The sequence below is a fragment of the Solea solea genome, chromosome 1 (genome assembly GCF_958295425.1).
Source record: "Solea solea chromosome 1, fSolSol10.1, whole genome shotgun sequence".
Taxonomy (NCBI): Eukaryota; Metazoa; Chordata; class Actinopteri; order Pleuronectiformes; family Soleidae; genus Solea; species Solea solea.
This window is the reverse complement of record NC_081134.1, coordinates 6,855,715-6,874,489: the sequence shown is the minus strand read 5'-3', so window position 1 is coordinate 6,874,489 and position 18,775 is coordinate 6,855,715. Positions and strand designations below refer to the sequence as shown.

Genomic DNA, 18,775 nt, shown 5'->3' with positions numbered 1-18,775 from the left:
AACACATTTCCTGTGACCAGTATCAAAGTCCTCCCCAGCCAACAATTTTTGGTTCCCTGAACTTTCTGGGAACGTAACCTTTTGGTTGTGGGAACGTTCCTTGAAGGTCCCCCCCCCCCCCCCTGTGGTTGTTATGGAAAGTTTTCCTAATGTTCCTCTGACATTAGTTTTTGGTTGCACGTGTGGTTCCCAGAATTTTCCCCTAATTTTACTTTTCTACAACGTTCATACAACCTTTAGAGGACGTTCTATTTTGGTTCCCAGAATGTTCTCCCAACGTTACCTTTCTACAAACTTCATAGAACGTTCTCTTTTGGTTCCCAGAACGTTCCCCTAACGTTACTTTTCTACAACCTTTTACAGAACGCGCTCCCTTTGGTTCCCAAGTGAAGCTTAACAAATTGCAAAGGGTTTCCATTTATCACAGTGTGTATCTGACAAGAAAAAAAACCAAGTAATGTGGGGTTTTCTTTTGGGGAAAGGCTAGACTGTTTATCCAATAAAAACGTGAAATGCCAAAAAAAATGAAACGGGAAAAACACAGAACTTGTGCCACAGACTCTGGAAAAAGTCCCTTTTATCGGGTTAGTTTGTGTTTTGTGGAATCCCCCTTGTTATTGCTGCTGCAGCTGAGTTGCAGTGATTATTGTGAGAGGTGAGTGTGGGAATCAGCTTGTGTGAAGGACCCTGGCTGCATATGGCATTAATTGAAAAGGGAGGACTCTCTAACTGGAGGAGGGGCTTTCTGGGAAAGACTCCCTCCATGTAGAGGAGTAGAGGATGGTCAGAAGGTAGGAGTCAGCGGAGATGATGCGTGTGTTGGCATAGTAAACTTTAGAGTAACGAGACAGCTGCACGATCCACGGAGATCTGCTATACAGCCGCTTAATTGTAGCTAATACACACAACGAGCGTAGCAGCTCTGCGATAGTGTGTAGTAAAATTTTTTAGTTAATTCTCTCGTTTTTTTGTAGCATTTGAATCGCACACCAGTCGTTTTAAATGCAACGCTGTTTGATATATGAGAAAACAATGGCTGAGACGAGGAACGGCGGGAGTTCACTGAACAACAACAACAACTGCAAAGACCACCGCAGGAGAAAGTTACTGGTGGGAGTGGATCTCTTCTGCCTGTTCTTAGGTGAGTTATTACACTGCTGAGGCTTCTGTTTATTATGTATGTTTAACTCTGTTTAATCACTCTATTAAGCATTGGGTTAACCTCGCGTTTTCTAATATTAACTATAACGTGGTTGTCACTGTAATTATTGTTTTGTCAAAACAAGTCACGGGAATTCAATTTTAGTAAACGTTATCAGTTATTATCACCGTATTATTACCTTTCATCATATCACTCCGCCTATCTTAACTTTAGTTACAGGCAAGGTGCACCGTATAATGTAGTTACATATACCTGGTTTTACAGCATTATAAAGGAAATATCTCCATTTCTTCTGTTAACCACAAAATAAATGCATCATGTTGTAAAACGAAGTGTTAAAGTTGATAAACTAGTCTTTACTGCTACAACTACTACTACTACCACTATACTATTACTTTCTCAACTTTTGTCTTTATCAAGTTTCCCTTTAGGCTGTTGTGATTAATTTGTCTATTTTTCTTATCTGTGACGTTAAAATACACGATTGTGTGTGTATAATGTGATATTGGATACTTACATTTAAGACCATAAGCCTTTTGCCAACAAATGTTAGCTAAATATCAGGCTAGCTATAAAAAAAACAACAACACATTGTTTGAACTTAAGTTTTAACTATTAATACATTAATTTAAAGCTAGTTATCATATTTAAACACACATTTTGTGCGGTTGTGGCTAAGTGGTGAAATAGTTGTCTTCCAACTGGAGGGTTGGGATTCAGTTCCTTGCTCCACTAGTCTACATGCCGATGTGTCCCTTGGCAAGACACTTAACCCCAAATTGCTGGCGGCTGTGCCGACAGCGTAGGATTGGGTATCATCAAAGATATCCATCCATTCATTCATTCATTCATTCATTCATCTATTGCTTTATCCTCCACATGAGGGCGCCACAGCCAATCCCAGCTGACATATGGTGAAAATCGGGGTCACACCCTGAACAGGTCGCCAGTCCATCACAGACAATGGCTAAAATGCTGTAGATACACCTTATTCATGTATGGATGAAAAGCAAAAACCTAAGTGTAGCACACCTGGACTGGTCATCCAGACTAGAGAAGTGCTATATACATACAGACCATTTGTTCAGCCATATGCTGACAGTGTTCCTGCCAAAAAAGTACTGGAAAGGGGAAGCTAATTGATGAATTATCCCTGGAGGGAGACATTTCCTTGGTCTACACCCTCACCTGTACTGTAAACCTGTGCAATGACGCCTCATTATATTTTCCAGAATGGCTCACATTCCACACCAGCAGGAATTCTTCTGATCTCAACATCTGGCATAATATGTTTGAGTGTGTTGGCGTGTGTGTGGAGTAATTAAGGGAAGTGTTGAAAAGTTCAAACCTGTGTGTGTTGAGGTTCTGTGATGTTCAGCAGCTGCATGCTTTGACTTAAAGTTGTTATTGCAGGTGAATTCTTTTTCTTTCACACCGAAGTTTGAACCCCTATAAAAGGCTTGTAGCTCTACCTGCCCTACCTCATTTATTTTCTTTACCAGCATACCCAATATGTTGTTCTGTGAAACATGTGCCAGGTCACAATGGTAAACGGCAAGATAGCAAGGTTCATCTTAGAAGTAAAGCTGCTGAAACTGCATCGGAAAACCAGTGGTCTTACTATTGTGACTATATTTGGTTTCAGACTCTCTGGAGGGTAAATTCCACATGATTGTCTCTGTATGTATTTAGTACATACCCACAGAGAAGCTTGTTTATAAACCAGCTGTGTTTTTCTGATAGAAGATATGGTTTTAAAGAGAATGACCACAGGGAGGAAATGGTGGGCCAGTGCTTGTAATTGGCACTCCTTCACTTACTGTGATTACAGTATTGCTGTGCCCAGGGAAATCTCTCCTGCTTTGTTGTGCACAAGAACCATCACCACTTTCTGTGATTCAAGTACCCTAGACCTTCAGTGCCAGATAGAAATTTTCTTTCGTGGTAGTCACCCTGATTCAAAGGTGACTGAAACCAAACTCTGATGGATAATCCAGAGCATAGCACTGGGCTACTTGCTCCAACCGCTGTTGGGGTGATCAGGTTCAGTACACTAATCCACAGCAGCTGGCTTTTATATTTACTTGTTAGTGTGTTCCTATTGTTCCCCCGTGAGGTGGTTAATCTTCCACACTACCTATGTTGTTCAGGTTTGGATAATGAATTGTATTTATGGATCTTAAGTTCTTACTGTTACTTGTGAAATAGCTGAAATCACAGACATTTTAAAATGCTACTGGGGAGTCACTGACAGGTCCAGAATTAAGGAATGCTTAAATATCACTGTAATACATTTGTCATGTAGCACTAAACAATAATGAAACAAAAAGTGTCATACTTGGGATGTGTATGTAACCTTTCACATGCAGGACATAGCAATATAATTGATAATCTGTGTGATTTAAAGGTAATGCAGTAAAGTTGGAGTCAGTTCTACATGTTCTCTACCTGTTGTGAAACATACATGGTATATGCTTCCGTATTATAGACATATCTGTATGTATGTACAATATACATGTGTCTTGTACTGTAGTACATGATTGTATGTACATATAATCATCTGTGTACTTTCTGTGTGTTTCTGTATTCATTTGTGGGGGTATTGACAGTTGAGCCAGAGCAGGGTAGATGTGCATACAAGGGAACTGTAAATTACCTTGTGTGTTGTAGCTACCCCTCTAAAGAAGTATGAATAATATATATAAAAAAACAGCCATTTTAGCCTCTAGCAATTCAATTCAGTGCAAATGCAGCCATTATACCTGTTATTCTCTTGCTTAGAGGAACTAGGCAAAGTTTGTTGAACTTTTGAAGCAGTTCAGAGTGACTGACAGACGGACGGGGAGCAAGGTTGTGTGTGCGGGCGCCTGTGAGTAAAAACAACTGCATCTGTGTATACACCACAACTACCTCAGACATGTATACATTTCTACGCCAGACAGTGTGAGATCCCTACAAGTGGAAAATGTGTGTCTGTTTATTTTAACAGTCACACTTGGTGTTTTGGCAAATGCCCTCAAAATATGGTGGGGCTTTAATTCCGCCTGAGGGTTGTACATTGATTCTAGTTTCCACAAACGGCAGCTGAACTGGGATAAAGGCTAAGTGGATGAGCGCAGGAAATTCCAGCCAGTAGGTCTTAATAGTAGGTTTGTTGCCATATTCTGATGTGCACAGTTATGTGCTGAAAAATACATCATCATTCCTCATTTACTATTTGCTTATTTTTATTGGTGTCTCCCAAGTTGATTAAGCAAACAGCTTCATGGCAAAGCCTAATAGAAGGCACCTGATGTTTATATTAGAAACCAAAACCTCTCAAGAGAAAGTCGCTCCCACCGTTATGTTTGTTTCTGGTGAGCTAATGTGAAAGACATAGCCCCACTTGCTGACTGGTGTTGTCATTGGCAGGAACAGCGTTTAGAAGCAGGAAGGCAGGAAAAGGGGTAGGAGGGGAAAATCCCAAGATGCTGTGCGCAATGCTGATGCTGCAGTATTTACACGGATGGATGGGGTCAGAGGACGGGTACGAGAAGAAAAACCCTGCTGCCTGTCTGGAAGACAGGACCTGACAGTGTATTATTGTGTTGCCTCAGTCTTTTCAACCCACTATGTAATGTTCTTGACCTGGTGTTGTATCCGTAGGATTGTGGACACTTAATTTCATCAGTCCATTTTCACCACTCTATCTCTCTGGCACCCTCTGGCCTTGTGGTTTGTACTGGGTCTAAATGCGTTTAGAGGTCAGGACTTGAGAGTTAACATGTTTTATCCCCTGTAAGGCCATTGTGTTTCTGTTCTCTGCCAGCCAAAGCAGTCTAAACAATTAGACAATGAGTATATTTATACAGAACTACGAATCACATGAATCATTCAGCTTACACTTTTGGCCCCGGAGTTGCTTTGAGGCCAATTGTAGCTCTGGCCTTCTATTTGTTTTAAGAAAGATAATGTGAATCCTGCTGAATGTGGAGTGAAGGCCAGTGCTCTGGAGTTCCCATCAAACAGCAGAGCTGGATTTGTAATCTGAGCTCAACCCAGCTGGACCTTCAAAGACCAATCAGGTGTGTGTGTGTGTGTGTGTGTGTGTTGAGGGACTCAACATCAACTGAAGCCTGTGTTGACATGTGGTTTGAGAAATCATGCCCACCCCCGCCACCATCCTGCCTTCAGCAAGGCTCAGCACTGCTGACCTCTACACCTCAGTGCTTCTCAGCCTTTTAAGACGGCTAGACGGAGGAAAAGAATTAGAGAGAGGGAGAGAATTTGCGAGGCCGTGAGCGCTGATGTTTGCTTTTCTTTGTATCGGCAGAATTATTTAAAAGGGGACTTAAAAGGCCTAACATCAGTCAAACGTTGCTTTGAAGGGATTTGAAGGTGTGTTTTCCAAATTCTGCCAGACATTTGAAGCATCTCCTGGGTACCATGTCCACACTCCAATTTCAAAGTCATGCACTGAAGCTGTTAGTAAATGGGTGGAAAATAAGCTGTCCTTTCTGGCAGGAATTTCATCTACACCCCCTCAGTTTGTTGTTGGAGATGAATGAGATCTTTTTGCCACTTTAAGTGGTGAAACACTTTAAACTGATCAGACACCCAAGCCCCGTAAGGCGTCTTAGTCAGCCTTTTTTAAACACAGGAGGCAGGAAAGGAAGGAAGATTGTTTTTCCGTTAGCAGCAATGATATCTGTTTGGCACATGAAACATCCAAATCTAGCACTATCTCAGCCAGATTGTAGCTTTGATTTTAGCATTTATATCAGCTGACTGCATTTTGTTTATTTTAGCTAAATTTTAGACAGCATTAGTGTCTTTTGGGAATATTTCAATCTGTTTGTTTACACGTTGTCTGTGCCTTTGTGTGCTTTTTTGTTTATCTTCCTGTTGATAATGTGCCTGTAATTTTGACTATTTTGGTTTATAAGAGCTGTCTGACCTGCGCTCATTATGTATTTGTCCAACCATGCAGTGCTACTTGTTGCTGGGTTTTTGCACAAATCTGCCTTCCCACCTTACCAGAGAGGATTCTTCTGCAATGACAACAGCATCAAGCTTCCCTATAAGAGCAGCACGGTGTCCAACACCGTGCTCACAGCTGTGGGCGTCACTGTGCCCGTGGCCTCAGTAAGTCCTGGTGTGGTGCAGCAAGAGAAACGGAGAGCATATGCTGAGACACTCTCAGTCCATCCAGTGGTTGGCTCCAGACGTCTCAAATGATATGATTGCTTTGTCAGAATCTGACTCACCATCAGTGATGCATGTATTTTATACCTCATTAGCTGTAAATCATGTATGCTCTACGTTAATGCCAACCATTTTTTTTTTTCCAAACCTGACTGTTGTGAGCTCATGCCTCCAAGGTCTACTGTGTATGGTTTAGCGACACCTAATGGTGAGACTGCAGTTTGTCTGAAGTGGGATTTTTTATTTTTAAAGTAACTATTCCCTCATGCAAACATACATATGGGAAGTATATAATCTCTAAGTCCTTCTAAATGTTGCACAGTGGACCTTCAATAACTATTTTCTTCAACAATTGTAAGCTAAATATAGCAGTTCCCTTTTACTTAAAAATTTGATTCTATAGTTAAATTAATTAATTAATTAATTAATTAAGAGAGATTGTTAGAAAAAAAAAATACTTGATGTTTTCTGGAAGATGGCTGGCAAAGCGTACATGATCAGAAGCTAACAGACTACAATACAGAACACAAAATACAGGTTTTGTCCCTTAATTACACTCAAAGAATGTTCCAGATGACACATGATTAACTGTGACACCTGAACAAAAACGCAGTCATTAATTCTCAATTAGTCACAGAAAACAGCCACAAAAATGGATTGAGCCAGTCCCAGATGTTCTCTTGTTGCGTCTTGCTTGTACCTGCGACCTCTGTAATTTGCGTATTATTAACCCAGCACCTCCATCTCTCTCTCTCTCTCTCTCCATCTCTCCCTCTCTCTCACACCCATCCCCACCTCCTCCACTCTCTCTGTGCTGCTCACTGCTTCTTCACACTAGCCGGCCTGCCTTTCTTGGTCATTGAGACCAGCGCTGTTCAGCCTTACCGTAGAGGGTTTTACTGCGATGATGAGTCCATCAAGTACCCGGCCAAAAATGGAGACACCATTAGCGACGGTGTGCTTAGTGCTGCTGGCATTCTAATCACCATCCTGTCTGTAAGTCACCTCACTTTGATCACTAATGCCATCGTCACTTCTTTTTGCTGTTTCAGCGGCCTTCACTGTTCCAAGCAGCACACGCTGACACCTTAATAAATGTGATACTAACCATGTTATATTATCTTGAGTGCACTGTAGTAATTCTCAGAAGGGTTTTATATGACAATTATAAGATTGTCAACAAGTATAATGATTTACACACACATGTAATGTAATCCTTTTTAGAGATTTTTTTTCAGCTGTTGAATCTTTTATAATCCTGACGGGTTCATGTTTTTCTCACTATGATTGCACGCATGTTCAGGGAAATGCATTTGTTTACCGTCCATCAGAGGGATTAGTCTGACAGTTAACTCCCTTTAAATTGAGATTATCCAGTATGGCTGGAACAACTCCCCTCTTACCTGTGTTATCAGCACATCCTAGATAACCAAGCCAACATTTGTTCCAGGTTTTTCTCTTTGGGGTTTAAGTTTATCTCAAAAACACAATACACGATAAAAACACATTTTTAAACTGACTGTTCATGACAAGATTGCTGCACCTGCATTCCACCTTGCAAATTGGTTATAAACAGCGTGGGGGCATTCATGCCAACAGTAGGGAGGTAGTGACAGAGCCAAATCATTGTCTGTGTAAAAGCTAAACACCATGATCAGGGTAGCATGACGATAACACTTTTTAACAGCAATTTAAAAGGTGCTAAAGACAACTGAGAAAGTGAAGTGTTGAATTGTTTTAAATGTCCAGGGAATAAATGGAATCTCTCCTTATTCAACCTAAAGTCTTGTTATTTAAAATACATTCTCTTCAGAGGGTGCTGCTTTGATGAGAGGGAGGTTTGTGCCCACATTTTTCTCTATGACCCCAACCCGGCTTTGAGAATACTAAACTGCCAACCCAACAAGCACTCTTGTTTTTTTTCCAGAACTTGGAATTCTTTTGTAACAGAGCGCTCATACTTACACAGTTTGGGCTGCAACTGAAAAGCTGCTTATTTAGTTTGAATGGGGCTGTGTCACGCATTGCACTGCCTTGATTGGCATTGTGAGTTCGCTGCTTTGCACTGCTAGCGCTGCCTTCAGCAGAAGTTGAGATCTGTTCAACTTTCCCAGCTACAACACAAACACTGGCTAATCAAATGTGCAGGAATATTTGAAATAATGACATATTTGCGTTTCTGTCGGATAGGGTTCACCTAACGTAGCCATCACTTAAGCAACATTAGGAACTCTAGTGATGAAGTCAGCCTTGACACATACTGTAATCACGCTTAAAATCCTTACCAAAGGTCCGTGGTGCTCTGTGGTTTGACTCAACACTGCTGTAACATGCAGTTGTCACCTAGCAGACCCGCTGTTGGACAGCACTTTGCCTTATGGCATTGCCTCTCTATCTACACTCTCCTCTATGGGCTCAGGGCCACATGGGTTTTCATGGTGAGAAGGAGTCCTGGCCCCATGTAATTATGGTTGACGCAATGGTTGTTCGGTTAAAATCCTGTAATTGGTGGGGTGGAATTGTGGTGAAGGCCCCAAACAAGAAGACTTTGCCAAATGTGTCATTTTCCCCCCTCCTTGGCAAAATGTGTCTTTACAATCCAACATGCCCCCTAGAGTGTTCTGCCAACTTTGGTGTTTTCAGAGCCAAAAAAACAACAACATTATGTCATTTAGTACTTAATTTCTCATAAAGTCACATTATTTATATATGCAGATATTTATTTTTTTTAGAAAGAAAAACACCATGGTGTCATTTTGGAAACACAAAACTTTTGACATAAGCCATAAGTCAGCGTCTAGCCCTCATTATTATGTCTGAGATTCAAGTTTATCAGTGACATAATCCTACAATGTCAATTCATTGGTCATTCGCATAGTTAAATATTTCACACAAGAAAACCAGATCTTTTTTTTTCCTCCCATGAAAGTGGCTGGACTGTATCATGCTGGATCCAAAGGCCTGGATGGTGGAAACAACACGCTCTATCAGCTTGTTAAATCTGAATTTAGGGCTATTTCTCTGCAGAGAATGTTTCCAAGAATGGGACTTCCAGGACCCCTCGCAAGAATGTCTGATGAAACCAAGATACTAACATGAAAACAGCCAGACATCCCTTGTGAAATTGGAGATGTTTTCGAGGGAGTTGGAGCAGTGAAAAACAAACGTGCCCCCGACATGCGCCCTGGTGGAGTCTGGCCACCAAAATCAGACACGTTGCCTAGCTCAGCGCTTCTGCTGATTAGAACCAGCAATGCCTCCCCAACTCCCTCCCTACGCTCTCTCCCACCCCAGACCTCATTCCTCCCTTTACCTTCCTCTTTGCTTTTTCCTTTCTCCTTTTCTTACATTCCTACTTTTTTTGCTTTCTGTCCTCCCCCTCTGTCAGCGTGCCCTCCATCCCTTCACTCTCTCCCTGTAAATCTCCCATACGCTTTTCACCATTTCTCTCCACTACTTTAGTTTGTGAGAGCCTGAAAGGGAACATGGGAGCAGAGGGGTTGGGGAGGCATTTTCTGAGCTTGAACAGCTGTTGCGAGTTATGGCAATCCATCTCCCCCTAAGTGTGACTTACCCGTCAATCGTCGGTTTTAGATAGTGGTTTATTTACACACTTACAGAAAACTATACACAGTGGACAGTTAAAGTTACCTCTCAGAAGTAGAATGAAGAATAAAGTATGTACCGGTACTTTAACCGCTTTAAAGCTTTCTTTTTGAACTGTTCTAATAATATCCAGTATAACATTTTGGATCTTTGAACGAACAAGCTCAGTATGACCTGGTTTCAAATGTCCTTCCCCACAGAATCACAGACTTTTTGATTTAATTCTGTCCCTCTGAAATTAACAATAGCTTGAGGGTTTGTTCATGAATCTTCTCCCTACTCCTTCTCTTTACACACAGTTACTAATTTCCTAATTCAAACCTTGCATTCAAAAGTGACAGTCAGTACATTTACATAGATCTAATTATTGTCTTAGTCAGACTAAAGTTGGACCTTCAGTTTATCCTTGCCTTATTATTCTATGTATATGTTCAATCTGACACAAATAATCCTTGGAGCTCTGCGGATTCTCCACAGTTCCCAGGTTCCAAGTTACAAGGTGACCAAGTTCACGTTCTGCCACCTGAAAGAATATTGAATAAAATATAACTGAATCATTTAATGGACTATAGGACGACCCAGAATGGCACTCAACATGCTGCCAACTATCTGCCATGTAAAACAGGAACATCTCCATTCAATAAGAATATCTTCATTCAATAAACTTAATTCCCATCTGTGTTTTTTTTTCAAGCATTGTCCTATTTTTCACAAGGTTTTTGCTGAATTGCACTCACACATTCTCACTGAGCACTCTACTAATAATAACTGAGTAATTGTAAGGAGCTGTTGTAAAAACCCTGGTTCTCACCGACACCTTCACTGTCCTTTCAGATCATCATTGGCGAAAGCTACAGGATCTACTTTCTGAACGAGGGCTCCAAGTCTTTTGTGGGAAACCCCTACATTTCTGCTCTCTATAAGCAGGTCGGGGTGTTCATCTTTGGCTGCGCCATCAGTCAGTCCTTCACCGACATCGCCAAAGTGTCCGTGGGCCGCATGCGCCCGCACTTCCTTGATGTGTGCAAACCTGACTTCGCTACTATCAACTGCTCGCTGGGTTATATCACTGACTACCAGTGTCAGGGACCAGATAACAAAGTTCAAGAAGCCAGGTACAGTAACAAGTCTTGTGAAATCATATTTTTTACAGATTATACATCTTATAATGCTGATTGTTCTGTGTCCTTTAGGAAGTCTTTCTTTTCGGGACACGCGTCGTTCTCGATGTACACCATGCTATACCTGGTGGTGAGTTGTTGTTTTTTTGTTTTTGTTTTGTTTTTAACATGAATGCATAATGCACTATATATAAATACTATATGAAATCACAATTGTGTCTTTTTAAACAGTTTTACCTGCAGTCTCGTTTCACTTGGCACGGCGCCCGCCTGCTGCGCCCTCTGACCCAGTTCACTCTTATCATGATGTCTTTCTACACTGGGTTGTCGCGTGTCTCTGATCACAAGCACCACCCCACTGATGTTCTGGCAGGTTTTATACAGGGATCCCTGGTGGCCTACTGCATAGTGAGTGATGCCTTTTAAGTATTTGTTTTTGTTGACTGATTTCGATTGGATGTTGGAATTTGAATATCACCATGAGTAAATCTCAGGTAAATTTTCTAGTGTTCCACTTGAATAAACATCGTTTCTTTGTACACTTAGACATTAGAGGTTACATAATTATATATTAGATAAAATACTACTTGCAAATTAGGTGATGCCTGAAAATGACAAAGCCTGTCAATCCAATAAAAGTGGACGTCATGAGCGAAGCGGCTCTTACAAGTTTCCCTTGCATCTTAAGCCGTGTCCGTACATTCGCTCGTTCAATTTGAGGAAATTGGGCCTGGAGAGTCCTTGAATTTGATTGTTTAAACTACAGCCACTACATAGGTTCGAAACTTAGGCCAATATTTCATTATCAAACATTGCCGTTGTAATGAACATTAAATGTTTTGATTTAGTATTGAAAACATTTAAATTAACTGTATATGTTATGATAGGAAGATAACACTTTAAAAAACATTCTTTGTGGATGAAAACAGTAGTTGAAGTTTCTAACAAAGGCAGTGAAGCAGTCCTACTCTGTACTGAGGAAGTCGCATAAGATTTATATTTTATGTCAGTTTCACATAACGGTGAAAGTTATGTTCTGTAATTCACTTGTAAATTAAAATGAATAGGGTCTGCATGGAAAACAAAGGGACCAAGTACAGTGTCTTGTGGAACGCCGTAATATATTTGTAAAGGGAAGTTCCCCAGAAAAAAGAAACGGGACATTTTATTTATTGAGATTTTCATGGACGTGTTTTTTATTATTGTTCGTTTTTTCCCCCCCAGGTTTTCTTTGTATCAGACTTGTTTAAGCAGAAAGGAAGACGTTCCACCCAACTGCCAACTCCAGTGAAGAAAGATCTCGTCTCTCCGGCAGATATCAGAGAACGAAGCAACCATCTCATCATGGCATAGAGAATGCTGCTGACTGACTGTATAAGAACCCTGACCTGTGCCATTCAAATCACTACTAAAGCCACTGGTCCATACTGGATAAGATAAACCCCAACAATCTGGATAGTGCAGACAAATATGGAATGTTGAATATCTCAAAGGACAAGAGGAGGCTGCGGAAAAAAAACAATCAAGCCAGTTGCAGTGAGCTCTCTCAATGGAATCCTTTTCCTTCGTCTTACCAGACATTTTAATGTGGAAAAGAGAGAGCGATCGTGTGATATTTGTCCCTCCTCTCCTGTTTGTGAAAGAAATCTGCCTCTTCTCTGTGGACTAAGGTCTGAAATGAAACCAAACTGAGAAATGGCAGCTGTAAACGAAGCCCTCACCCCTCAGCTGCAGTCAGCATGGGAGCTATACTCGTATTCCTGCCACTCACCCACTCACTCACTCACTGTGTGACAAATGCAAGCAGTTTGTGCCAAAAAAAAAAACACCCAACAAATTCCTTGATATTAGGAAGGATATTCTTTAAGTTTGGTTTTAATACAAACGAAAGTATTACGTCAAATAAACGTACGTGTATGTTATAGCACTATTGTAGTTAAACTCAGTACTGTTTGTCACCACTTGAATGATCCTGAAGTGAAGCTTTCGGAAAGCTTCGTACGCCTTTTGTAAGCTTTTATTACGTCCATAATGTGTTCCTTAAAGTGTGCACATGAGTTACAGTCGGTGGAAAGTGCAGTGAGGGTTTAAATGTTGGACGTGGGCCTCTTTCTGCTGGATAGGACGAGCCCCCACTGAGCCATTTAATGAAATGACTGTGTTATATGTACCACGCGGGCGCTCGCAAGCGTTAGGTGAGAGTGTGTGAGAGAGTGGGAGCATCAGCTGTGTCCCCCGTATGCATGTCTGTGTGTATATTTGGGTGAGGCCTTTCCGTGCGTGTGTGTGTGCGCCAGTGTGTATTAATGTCATGTCTATATATTTCCGTGTTTATTGCCTCTCTGTCCAACCAGAGACCGGGCACCTGCTCCAACAGACACATGTAACTCGAGACTGGAACACTGTGGAAAAAAAAAAAAAGAAGCATCATCTACTCTACATGTATTTTTACTGTTACGAATCAATATGAGTATTCACAACACTGAGAAATCCTGTGATATCCTGTGATATATCAACATTTATATACTTTCAAAGTAAGACGGGGACTAGAACAGTGGTCAGGTACAATCATTTTTTTCTAGACATAAGCTCAGTTTAATGGTTATTTTGGTTTTTGTTTGTTTTTAGCTCATAAGACCTTGTAGAGTAACACAAGAGGCCTGAAAATAACTGTGTATTACAGACAAAAATCCTAACATTGAAGCTTTAAAGAGTCGTCATGCTAATTTGATTGTATGATATCGATGTAGTTAATGTTTAAGCAGAAATAATCCTGAAAACCACTGACTGAAAGTGTCATCCTTGCTTAGTTTTAACTGACTCCAACTTAAATCTGACATTGATAGAAAAACGAGTCTGTATACTTTTATACAGAATGGTAAAAATACCGTCTTTATGTATATACAGTGTGTCCTTTGAAAGAATATAGAAATGCCCACTATGACTTTGTGTCGAGACCTGTGTAAACGTCAAACATGCTGCTTTAAAGAGACACATCTTGGCAGACGTCATCCGGTCAAGCTGACAACTTGTGAATGTTAAGTTTAAAAACAAAGCTCTCCGTGTAGACGTCTTCATTACACTTATATTAAAAAAAAATGTATTTCACTATTTTTGTAATGTCATGTGATATTTTGTACAAACTGTGTAAGACGTATCAAAGATAAAGTGTCTTGAATAAATGAAACGAAACATCGAACGCAGCTGATGTTAATTTTGTGTGGCCTATGTGAAAGCGTGCATACCTCTTGACTTTTGTTTTAGAATCCAGAAGCAGGCGAGCTGCTGGTGTGATGGAGAGATCTGGGTGTGGGGTAATGGTAGACTTCATGCTTAACTTCCTGTGGGGAAATGGTGTACATTCCAGGCTGTAACCCTTCTCCCCAACGGCCCTCTGGAATAATATATACTCCACACAGAAACTATGCAGGAGGAGGGGCGTATATACACATATGAGAATGCTTAGAAGCAGCATTATTTGACTGAACGTCTTACATTATCCAGTGTAAGGTGACTTTTCTCCATTATACAGTTTATATAGTGCACAGTCCGGAGTTAACGGTCAGTGTACGAGTGGGTTCATGGGGGGGGGGCTAATGCGTTCACGTGAGCCACGGTTTTCAGTGGATCAGGCGCATTGTCCAGAAAGATTAGAACTGATTTGTTTCAAAAGCTGCAAGTTACGTTCAGATTTTAGGACCTTACTAAGGAGTGATTCTGCTGTGGAGCAACCGTCTTATATGATAACTTCTAAACTGCTCTTTCCAGTGTCTTAACCAGGTACATGTCTAAGTAATACTCTTAGACATGTTATAGATCCGTTATAGATCTTAGGTTTTATTGTATCATAATATTCATTTTCACCTGTTACAGTTTGTCACTAGTCGTTTTCTTTATCAAGATTTGACAATGTTTTCCATGTCATTTGTTCAACTGTAATATTCGTGCACTTCAGCTTGAAGTCGGGCAGTTTAAGTGCGAGCGAGTGAGTCAACATCTTTTGATGTTCTCCCCAATCCAAACAGTCTGGAACCTGGCCTGTAACTTGTTACCGTCGTCTGAGTGACATATATTTTCATCTCTCTTTCTCCCTCTTTGCTCCAAACCAAACACAAGGGTGTTTTGATCTGAGTGATTCAAACAGGGGCGTAAGAACGTCTGTGCTACCAAAAATGGTAATGCCTTTATTTCCTGAGTGGCGTTTTCTCTCTGTTCGCCAAAACGTTCACTTCTATTACCAAAGGCTTAACAAAATGTTTATCTTATGTGAACCAGTCTTGACCTGCTCCAATAAACCCATCACTGGTAAAAGATTTTGTCGAAAAATGTAGTCGACTGTAATTGAAAGCGATAGAGACGGCAGCGCGAGGATATTTTTTGTATGAACCAGACCAACAAATGGCACAGCTCCGTTTCCTTCACGTATTCAGCTGGACTCATTTCTTTCTTGACCAGCAGAGCTTAACATTCTAATAGTGGGTTCCTTTTCATGTGGTTTGGAGGAAAAACAGTTGTTGTGTTTTTCGCACCACAGTTCAACCCCTGGTATTTGTAAGGTTATTACCCCGTGTGATTTACAAATTCCTCTCATGGACTGTGGAGCTCTGTTGTGGTTGTTCTGAAGTGATCAGTTATTCTCGTTCATTGTTAATCTCTACACACACACATATACACACCTAAAGACGTAGTGTTAAACAAATAGTCTGTGTATTTCAATGCACGTTAATAAAAGTCTGATTTTAGACAGACTAAGACAATAATTTGGTTTTCTTAATGTCATGTAAACATGATAGTCCGACTAAAATCGAGATAGTCTTCAGTTAGTCAGACTAACACACCTGGATAATGCGATTCATAGTCCAATTACTCCTGCATGTATACGCTTAGTCACGGAAGTAGGAGGAGACGACGTATGAGCTGCAGTGCTGTTGCCGGATGTGTATCACGATTCTGCGACATAAAGGTCAACAGGAAACTGACTCAATACGCACTGGCTTATAGAGAGATACAGCGCCACCTACGGAGGCGGAGTCAAAGACATACACGGCCAATAAATGGATTTTCTCCTTCCTCCGATTGCCTGTCTTAGTCGGACTACGGCCTTAGTACTGAATGCTTAATGTAACAAATAGAGGACTGCTTTACTGGTTACTCCTTCTTTGTTTTGGCCTGCATTTGACAAAAAGTTCAGACAGTTCAGATAAAAAGGCTTATGTTACCCCTCGACTACTCCGTTCATCAAAGGATTGTTGTCTGGCGTTGCCAACACCCCATACAAGCCAATCCAGACTCTTTTCGTGTGTCGTTCCATGCTGGCGGAATGACCTACCGAGCGCTACCAGAATAGGGGCGTCCCTCAAGAAGATCTTGAAGACCCTGCTCGTCCAAGAGCATCTTAAATGTAAATGTAAAAAAAATAATATGGAAGAAAAGGAAAGAGCGGACCTGGTTCATTCCTCAATAAAGCTGCTCACTGGTCCAACATTGAACATGAAGCCTGTCATGGAGTTTGACGACACATCACACCACTGGCATTTGTCCTCTCCATGACAGATGCTAGCAGGAAGTGAGGCACACCCTCCAAATTCTCTCGCTGATAAGTGACCTCTTTAAATGTCCCCCGGGCATGTTTTGGTTTTTTTTCTTATTCACAGAACACCACCGCGACTGGCCTCGGCTCCTCAGGAGACCTCTGGTTTTTGCGCCGCGCCAAGCTCTCAGACTTTAAGAGAGTTTTTCTTTGCTCGGCTCGTGGCACACAGTCAGTTTCCAGGACGACCAACTGAAACACATACACAGAAATGCACCTCCTCTCAAGTCCCTCCAGTAGTGTACGCGTACATTCATCACTTGCAAATGTTTTGGTGACTCGAACCGAAACAAAAGCAAAGGGAAAACAGCAGGCTTTAAACATGTTTAAAAGTTATTCCCCTACACATACAATACATGCAAACACCCCTCATAAAATAGGATTCTAAACCCTGATGTTTGCCATAATGTATTGTGTCCATGCCCAGAGGTCCTCAGTCTTGGACGGCGTTGGGTTGCAGCGCCACAGCTGCAAGTAATTCCCTCTCTCTCTCTCTCTCTCTGTTTCCATTTTTCCCTCTTTTTCTCTCCATCCTCCCCTGTGTCTGGAGAATGTAAACACCAAGAGGGAGGCCAAATCTCTGCCATCACAACCTTTCAGGCGTCATGGACATGAAGACGGGGGGGGGGGCTACACTGACCGGGAGTCAAAATGTCATCAAGGCTTGGATTTAAATGAAACCGTTTTGTTGACAGTCAAATTCTTTCCTTGGCTTTTTTTTTTTCCGGCTCTACGTCAACACCTTAACCAGGCAGCCCATGTGGGACGTCCCATGCTGTGCTGAAAATGAAAGTCACGCCGTGGATGCACAGCTAACAGTCCAAATCGCTCCTTCTTTACAGCATCTTTTATTGCTGTTGAGGCCTCAGGGTTGTGATTTTGGCGCAGTCTGTCGTCCCAAACCACATTGTGTGGATACCAACCTCTGAGTCGATGTTACTGCTGTGAACATTGTTGTAAAGCAGCATCACATTCCTTTTGACCACAACCCTTTGTCTTGTGAGGCAGTGAGATAATTCCTCATGAACCTTGAGACTTCCACTCCTGATGATTGGAAAGGATTTCTAATACATGTTACGTTTGGTTATTACTGTGTTGATAAGAAGATGAGCATCACAGTGTGACCTGCAGAAGCGTGATGTTTTACGACATAACGCCCCTAAAGATTCATGGAAATTATATATTTTCTTGACAGTGGACAAATAAGTGTTCTGACTTGTCGTTGGGCAGAAATCTACTCTGAATTTATCCATAAGGAATGAATCATTTTCATTTTGGACAACCCATGACCCTTTGATACCAATAATACAATTGTATATTGTTCAGATACCCAAAATTGTACGTAGTCCTCTGGTTTGCTGGTTGAGGACAAGTAAGAAGTAAGAATGTACTGAATAGCCAAAAAATAGCAAAAAGAAATTGATCTACAATGTCACATCAACATTTTCATGATAAGTTAATTGTTAATTTACTAGTTTCAGGTCTTCTTCAATAGTGCATGATGTCAATTTTGTAAATTGTGCTCCCATTTAGAGGAAAATAGATGATAAAACAAGGCACTCAGCCGACACTGATTCTCCCAAACATTTGTTACAGGGTTTTTTTCCTCTGTCTTACATTAAGTGGAAACCTTTTCCACAATAGGGAAGTGCTATTGTATTTCTATATATTGGATATCCATTCTATTTTCAACCTGTTCCACACAGGCGGCCTTTGGTTTCCCTCGTGATGACAGTGCTGCAGCAGCTTCCATGAAATCTCTTGACCCACATACGATTAGGTTACTTGAAAGCCATTTGTCACGGTAAGTCCCTTCTCTCTGCAGCCTCTGAAGATCTGTACCCCCACTAAGTCCAAACCTTTAAAAACTGATTTCCAGCCTCCAAATCCCGAGGCCGCTTTATCTTCTCTTATTTCATTTTCTGCTGCAGAATTTGGACAAATTACCCCCACGTGTGTTTGAAGGAGCCCCATGGGAACAGGGGCCAAGAAGGATACCGTGTACTGCTGACGGAACACCAACACTGAACTCCATCAAACATCGCGATCAGCGCGCCGTGATGCTCTCCATATGCTCTGCACAGCAACATCACACCCATGATGTTCTTTATC

The 18,775-nt window shown here is 41.3% G+C and overlaps 1 protein-coding gene across 2 annotated transcripts; it reads left to right on the top strand.

Moving 5' to 3' along the window:
- Nucleotides 1-776: 776 nt before the first annotated feature.
- Nucleotides 777-14,272, top strand: LOC131459944 (phospholipid phosphatase 3-like). 2 transcript variants are annotated; one of them, XM_058630131.1, is made up of 6 exons: nt 777-1,141; nt 6,132-6,286; nt 10,787-11,067; nt 11,146-11,203; nt 11,305-11,481; nt 12,298-14,272. In XM_058630131.1, exons 1-6 carry the CDS (start codon nt 1,003-1,005, stop codon nt 12,424-12,426), a joined length of 939 nt encoding a protein of 312 aa, XP_058486114.1. In that variant the 5' UTR covers nt 777-1,002; the 3' UTR covers nt 12,427-14,272. The 2 variants fall into 2 exon arrangements, with proteins under 2 accessions (XP_058486114.1, XP_058486106.1); XM_058630123.1 differs by lacking the exon at nt 6,132-6,286 and adding an exon at nt 7,185-7,342 and having other exon boundaries at nt 778-1,141.
- The last annotated feature ends 4,503 nt before the right edge of the window (nt 14,273-18,775 follow it).